The following is an 8,068-nucleotide window of genomic DNA, read 5'->3' as shown; positions in this document are numbered from 1 at the left end:
GTGCTCAACAAAATATTCCAACAGACATATAGTATAACACATCCTCATTCGGAGAAATAATAAGAGCCTGGAGTACATCGTATAAATCAGATGCACAAATTAACCAAACATGATTTTTTACCAGATTAAGCAAGCATAGCCTGAATAGTTTATGTAATTACATCGTCATTTGCTACTCAAAACAATTGATTAACATAGATCTGCATATGTATAATGAAGAATGGACGCATATAAACTTTGAAATAAATAAAAGGATAGGGTAATAACTAAAGAAGGAACTAATGTAACTAGACTTTGCTAATGTTTAATTGAATCATCCGCGAGAATGCCAAATATTACACTGTCGCAGAGTGCAATATACTGTATGCATGGTCACATAAATTTATTATGAACTGAATTGATGAAGAATAAGAGCAACCTACACAAATTTGTGTTCTCCGGTAGCCAAGTCTTCCGAATATAGAAGTAGTCGGTACAACATTCTTCTTTGTAAATATAGTACCAGATTATGTTTTTTTTTCATAAATAATTGCTCACGTGTGCTGGTTGATGAGCCATTAATTAACACTAATAAGTGTCAGTTAACATAAAATACCAGTTGTGCAAGTATACAACACAAGCTGAAGTTCATCTCAATTCTGAAAAGAAAAAAACAAGCTGCTGACCGTAAGATAAACTGTACACATGCATGAACTCGATGTGTGTGTGCGCGCGCGCTAGTAGCTTTTCACATTTATTTTGTGAAGGTAAAGAATGAGTATACTGGAGAGGACGTAAGATAGCATAGACTAGCTAAGATGTATGTATAGGTAGATGGATAGAGGTGATCGTCGTCGTCGTCAGAGAAAGAAGGTACCGCTAGCTTTTCAATGGTTGTTGGTTTGCATCTCTGGGAACTCTCCAACGAAAGCCAGCCTCCTTTCTTTACTGGTTTTCCTGGTGCATAGAATTCAGCACCTCACCACTCACTCATGACTGACAATGGCACTGAATACCTTGCACCAATAATTCCATCTACACCCCTATGGATTACGTATTATCTCATCAAAGCCAGCCAGGGGAGAAAAAGGACAAACCAAAATTTTCTCTGTCTGTCTCTCTCTTTTATTCACTCCTTGAGCTTATAAATAACGGACAGAGAGAGGGCGTGTGTGTGTTTGTTAACTGGTACTATGATCTCAGCATGACAAACTGCAGGCTTGTAACAAACCAATAAATGCATGTGAGTTGTAGTAGCATCTCTCTCCTCTCTCTCATGAACCAGTGCCTAGCTACTGGAGTAGTGGTCAACATGCAAGCTTTGCTTCCACGAAGCTACTGAGCATCATGCAGAAATTTATATTTTTAAATAAATGCACAGGACTAGTACTGTGTATGTGTAGCAGTCTGAGCTTCAAAGCAAAACAAAACCAAATTCTGTACCAGGCTCCCAGCAAGAAATTCTTGGCAAATGAGACAAGTTGAAGCAGTACAAAATTAACCATGAAGCTAGATAGATCACATGGCAAACCAGCTAATTGGAGAAAACCCTAGCTAAACTTATTGATAAATTGTACTTAATTTCATCATAGAAAACATCCAGTACACAAACTCGCAAGGAGAGGAGGAAGAAGAAGAGGAAGAAGAAGAGGAGGAAGAAGAAGAAGCGTTAGGAGGAAATTAAATCAAAATTACCTCTCTCTAGTCATCTTATGGATGCATCCATCCCTAGTTAATCCATCCATCGCCTATATGGGGACAGCTCGCTCGCTCTTCTTTAGCTTCTCAGTGCATTCCGTGGCTGCTTTGACCGCCCGTGCTGAATCCGAAACCTAGCGCGCCGCCCATCGACGACGAGGAAGACGACGACGTTGGCGCGTGGATATCCACCTGCCTCGTCAACCCTGCCCAGTCGATCAGGGATCCGGCGCCCAGCGGCAAGAAAGCCGGCCGCCCGGCCACGGCGGCGGTACTGCTCGGACCAGCGCCGCCGCTGCCGCCTCCGCCGGGATAGTGCTGCTGTTGCGGTGGCACAGGCTGGTGCTGGAGGTCTTGGACCTGGCGCTTGAGGAACTTGATGTATCTGATGGCCTCGTCGAGCATCGATGCCGTATCCATCTTGGTGCCCCCAGGCACGAGGCGCTGGAGGATGCGGATGCGCTCGCTGATCCGCTCGCGGCGGTGACGGGCAGCGACGCTCTGCGGGTCCTCGCTGATGCGGACGTTGCGGCGGCGCGGCTTTTTGATGGTGGCCGGGTCGATGTCCACCGGCTGCATGGCGGCGATCCGGTACATCATCTCCTTCATCGCACCCAGCTCCTCCTCCGCCTCGTCAACCGCGTCCTGGTGATGAAGCTGCTGCGAGCCCTCCTCCATCGCGGGCGGCGGCCGCTGCTGCATCTCGTCCGGGTGCTGTTCACGTTGGTAGTCATGGTGATGTCGGTGGGGGTCGACGGCCAAGTCGAGGTGGTGGAGATGATGGGGGTGGTGGTGAGGTGGAGGGAAGAGGGAGGAAGAAGGGGAGGGATCTATGGCTAGCTGGTGCTGCTGGTGGTGCTGGTGGTGTTGATGAGGGGGTGGAGGAGGAGGAGGGTGGAGGTGGAAAGATAATGGCGGTGGCGGTGGCGCCGGCGGAGTTGGGGTCGGGTGGTCGAAGAGCAGAGGGTGGTGATGGCTACCGAGGCTCATGTCCAAGTCCCAGGAGCTGCTGCTGCTCGAGTTGTGGGTCATATTGTCCATGCCCAGCAACCAAGAAGCAAGCGAGCTAGATGGAGTAAGTAGAGGTAGCTAGACGGAGATCGACGATGGGACGAGCTGAGCTGAGCTCTCCCCTCCGGCCTCCAATCTCCAAAGTGTGTCCCTATGAGCTACCTACACGAGAGAGAGAGAGAGAGGGAGAGAGAGCCCATGAGTGGTCACATAAGGGATGGCTTTATAGGAGAATGGAGGAGAAGGCTAGCCTACCTCGACCGATTAAATGTAGCTAGAGGCTGGTAGAAGAAGATGATGGTGGTGTGAGGTAAGCAGCTGGCTGCCGAGGTAAAAAAAAGATGATGATTCTGCCCTGTACGGCTTGTCCGAAGGAAGGGGAGAAGAATTTATGGCTGATGGGATCATGGTACTAGGTGAAGGAGTAACTTGTAGGAGTAACTAGGGAGGTGGGGTCAACCTCATGATGGATATACAAGGGTTACTAAATCTGGCAATGGTGATCGACGGGAGCACTAGAATAATGATGATGAGGTAGCTATAGATAGATAGCAGGAGGGAGAAGAAAGAGGAGCAGTAGAACGCATGCATATGCAAGAGTGATGTAGAGTCGTGCCACCCCTCGTGAACGCCGCAGGCTTTCACACATCCCTAGGCGGCCTCCTTCTCTTTCCCTCGTATCCTCTCTCTCCTCTACCTTCCCTTCTTGGTCATCAACTCTCCCCTACCCTTGTTAGGCCAACTCCAATGCAGGACCTCAAACTCACGTTTGTCTTTTCCCTTTTCGTCCATTTGGATCGATCAAGGGGCATTGTCCGGCCGCGCCTGACCAAATCTGGCTAGTGCGCCCAATCGGCCGAGGCGCCAGAATTATTTGCAAGAAAAAATAAAATCTAAAATTAGGACCCGTCGCCATAGTCATGCCAATGACTATAGTCCATGCCGGCCAGAGTGCTATCGGCCGGTATACATGGAGTTAATTGTATGGAAGTACCACAATTGGGGAAGGACATGCAGATTGGTACCAATATTACTAATTTTCGCATATCAGTATCAACTTTGCGGCGGGCCGTCGCAAATAACGCTAAAAGTCGTGTTTACACGTATTGACGCCCGAACTGAGCGGTCAGGCCTACCTGCCAGGTGCCACGGTGGCCAAACGGCGCGTGCCCGCGTGCTGACGAGGACGAAGCCGGCTCGGTCGCTCTTAGCCCGTTCTGGTCGAACCGGTTCGTCCTCCCCGACCCCCATCTCTCCCCTCGAACCCTAGGTCGCCCGAGCGGGTATGGCATCAGCAACTCCGGCAGGCGGCGGCGAGGGCGTAGACGGCGGTGGAGACCTCCCGTGCTTACGTAGAGGCCTGGATGGCAGAATCTACGGCGACGGCGGCGGCATCAGCAGGGCGACGACTCCAGCTATGCGTACTCCACTGACGACGACGATCTTTCGGAGGCGTTGCTGTCCATGGAGCAGCGGTTGCGGATGGCGCAACTTTGGGTGGCAAACCCTAGCGGTAGCCATCAATGGACACATGGAATCGGCGGCGTGCTATAAGTATCCTAGGCTACTCTCTTCCACCTCTGATTTCTGCAATTGGGGATTAGGGTTTTTTCATCCTCTTCTTTTTAAAAAAATTTAGTCCAATTAAAGTATCCGGGCCTCAAATATGCTAGGGTAGTTCATCCTCTGCCTTATAACCCTAGCACTCCCCTAGCAGTAACAGATCATTTTCACGCTCTGTTTGTTCATTCTCTGTTTATGCTCTGCTGTATAACCCTAGCAGTAGATTTTTTTCCTTGGTTTACTTTAATTCACTAGTGTACTCTCAAATTTCCTAGGGTAGTTCACTACTTCCTCTGAAATAAGTTCAGATGTTTATTTAACAGGTTAATCTTTGGCTAGGGTACTGCACTGCCTCTTAACTGTTTTATCTTACTGTGTACTGAAATTTCCTAGTGTTACTTTGGCAGGTCCAAAATTTGCTTGTGTCACTTTAATTGATTTATCTTACTGTTAACTGAAAGAGGAAACTATATTGATTCATGTTTTGTTAATTGTAATTGTAAACTTATTTGAAATTTCCTTTCTTTTGTAGTATCCATGTGTCGTGGGTGAACACGATCACCTATGGGACCATGAGCCCCTTTTGTGGTTCGACAAGGGGGAGATCACGCTGCGCAAAGAGCGGAGGCCATGAAGCAGGTGACACTGTTGGTTTTTACCCGGGTTCGGGCCGTTGGGAAGCGTAAAACCCTACTCGCACTTTTGGTGGATTGGATGTATGCAATGCAACCACGCGCAGCGCCCAAGCCCAGCAAGGTGGCCTCGGGGGAGCAACTACGCGCGTACAAGTGTGGAGGGGACCGAATCCCCCTCTAGATTGCCTTGGACCTCCTTTTATAGCTCAAGGGGTAACCACAGTGGCAAAACAATCAATATCTTTTGATTAGATAGCTAACAGTGCTATCAACCTAACTCTGGCACTTAGAACAAAATGCTATAAATGCTGCCTTAGGTGGCATGCAGGGGTGCATCCCCGACAAGCTTATGTCGCCGCTTAACCACCTTCTTCTCATCATCTTGACACACCTTTGGACGGGTGTCGGATGGATATGATCCGCATTCCATCGTGCTCCCACATGTTTAGTGAGGGCCACTTAATCACCTGGGGGGGGCTCGACATCGCATGGATAAGTGATTGGCGTTGCGATGCAGTTGAGCGGTGGTGATTATCCTGTGCCTGCCAGGGGCAGGGCTTGTTGGGCCTTCTTGGAAGGGATGTGCGCCTCGGTCTCTGGTTGCCCCGGAGGCGCGGCTGGCCGGGGTTTGGCTTTGTTCTTGACTTGCGGTATCGACCTTGCCGGCCTCGCCTGGCCGGCAAGGGACACTCCTCTTGGAACCTTGATTTATATGCTTGGCTTGATCTTCTTGATCCTCTCCTTTATCTCATGAAGAGCGGTTCTTTTTAGCTTGGCCTTGTGTTACGCGTTGGTGTTGAATATATAACTGCCAACACGCCTGTGTATACGTCTGGTCAACAAATGCTACATGTTTGTTGCACCGACAGGAGCCCCCGGGCCTGGCCCATACATGCTGCCGGGCATCGTTGGGGTAGGCCCCAACAAATACACTGGCGAACACTTTGGCCATACCGCAATGGGATCGATGTCTTCCTGGATATCTTCCTTGCTTTTTCATTAACCTGTGAACAGTTTTCGGTTTTCCCGCGAGTCGTGCTAAACGACGTGGGGTTATCCACGTAGTGGCCCGCGGGCCATCCACGTTCATGGGGAGGTAACTGCCATTTTGCTCATCCCACTACTCCTGCCGTTTCCGCCATGTACGCCGCATGCATTGCGCAGGGTTGGTGGCAGACGTGTAGAGCGCGGGAATGAGTGCCATGGCTGAAAGCCCAGCATCGTGGATAGGCGCAGGAGGGCGGTCATCGATTCTGGACATCGTTAGCAACGTAGAGGGACCGGATTGGTGGAGTGGGGCGGTTGCCTGCTGGGCGGTGAGGAGCCAGCCCCCGGCCATGCTCCGCTGTAACATGAGGCGTGGGGGAAGAGCTCACCCACACACATCTTCTCCTTCTTCTTCTTGCGTCCTTCTCCCACTATGGCGAGGGGAAGAGGACGCGGTCGAGCTCCAGTCATGGCAACAAGGGTCTCTTCTCGGTAGCGCCTCCCTGCCTCAGCTGGAGATGCAGTAGCAGAATCCAGTGCACAAGGTGGTGCCGCAGGACGTGGGCGCGGCCGGTGTGGCGCTCGGGGCCGAGGAGGACGTGGTGGCGGCCCTGCTACTCCCCATCCAGTTGTTCCTGCTCCAATGGAAGGCCACGTCGGGGACACGCCGCTAGAGTTCATTATCAGGCTGCGCAAGCCTCGGCACAGCCACCTTCGGCTTCCTAGTCCTTTTGCAAGGGTAATGGAGGTTGAACAGCCGTACGCGTTGAAGCTGCACATGAGGGGTTGTTTGTAATGACAACATGCGGGCGGACGTGGAGTTCCCAGCGCCTCATGTCATGCTTCTCCACTGTGGCTGGAAAACCTTCGCTCGTGCCCATAGCTTGGTGAAGGGGCATGTCCTCCATTTTAAGTTAATGGATGTACACCTGCTCTCCATCACGGTCTTCGGGCATTCGAGTGCTCGCTTAGGGTGCTGCGCGGAGAGCTCGACTGACGACAAAAGCTCTTCCTCGAGCGACAACAACGAGGAGGACAGTGACGGCGATGACGACGACGCCAAGCTGGAGACGGCGGCTCGGACTCCAGCTGAGCACCGGTCGCACCATCACCGTCAGCTAGGCACCAGCAGCACCATCATCTGCACCTGGCCTTCTCCCCGGCATAGCGATTTGCCGAGGTGTTGGGTGTGGATGCCTGCGCCTTCTTCGGCTGGAATCCGGCAATCACCCTCGTGGTCTCCGGCTTCGTCTTCCCTGCTGGTGTCCCTCCTGCCGCGTTTCGCTGGTCCTGGCGGTGTTGACCAGGGCATCGCCTAGCCGCTCCTTCCGTTCATCATCTTCGTCCTCGCCCTCCCAATCTTATCAGGCTGCGTCCCGCGGGCCCTGACGAGGCCAGGCTGGGCTTCTGCCCATGCACTTCTTTTGCCCTCTTCACCTCCCACTGTAGCTCCTAGGAGGAGAGGGACAAGAAAGGCATTACAGGGCACTTATCTTTTTTCAATTCAAAAGATGTAGGCATCCGCCAAAATTTATTTTAAATTATGTAATCCCCCACCCATATTTGTCCCTGTATGGTCTGTACTTGTTCATCCGCGTATTAATGAAAAAATATATGCTTGTCGGGTGTTTGCGCATGTATCATGTCCATGCTGAGGAATGTATCCTCATTATTTCCCAATAAACAAATCTTTCCGGCAAGATATCTTGTCGCCGGTCCCTTCCCACACTACCGTAGGAATCGGCCTGACGGGTTGGGAGCGTGGAAGGGAACCGGCCCCTTGTTAACCCTTCTCCAAATGCTACTGCAACCACCCTGGCTGAAGTAATACTTCGAATCAAAAAAGGGTGGGAGCACAAATTTTGAGGGGGATAAGGTTTTTCTACGCACAAGTTTTTCACACAGAGGTACACTATGGATGGCTAGGGGAACTTATCTGCTTTACATTGCCGGGGGTCGATGTGCAAGCTTGTTCTCACTTTTTCTCCTTGGGAGTTTATCCGCGGCAGGGGCCCTGTAGTTAGTACAGGGGTAAAATAGCAGCATACGATCCTCTATAAATGATCATAGCAAAGACATACTAAAATAAACATGCATGCAAGTTCTAGGCGCCAGCGCTTTGTTTTATTATCTTTGCACAGGGTCTGCGCCTGGCTTTCTACAAAGGGTTACATGCACATAAGCAAGGCTTGTAC

General features: G+C 50.8%; 1 protein-coding gene across 1 annotated transcript; it reads right to left on the bottom strand.

Annotated features, from left to right (window-relative positions):
- Window positions 1-1,414: 1,414 nt before the first annotated feature.
- LOC109761790 (uncharacterized) lies at window positions 1,415-3,259 on the bottom strand. Its single transcript, XM_020320608.4, has one exon. The coding sequence runs from the start codon at window positions 2,716-2,718 to the stop codon at window positions 1,765-1,767; it is 954 nt and encodes a 317-aa protein (XP_020176197.1). The 5' UTR covers window positions 2,719-3,259; the 3' UTR covers window positions 1,415-1,764.
- Between the last annotated feature and the right edge of the window lie 4,809 nt (window positions 3,260-8,068).

Source organism: Aegilops tauschii, chromosome 7 (assembly GCF_002575655.3).
Source record: "Aegilops tauschii subsp. strangulata cultivar AL8/78 chromosome 7, Aet v6.0, whole genome shotgun sequence".
In the NCBI taxonomy this organism is placed as follows: domain Eukaryota; kingdom Viridiplantae; phylum Streptophyta; class Magnoliopsida; order Poales; family Poaceae; genus Aegilops; species Aegilops tauschii.
This window is presented reverse-complemented; position numbering and strand designations above follow the sequence as displayed.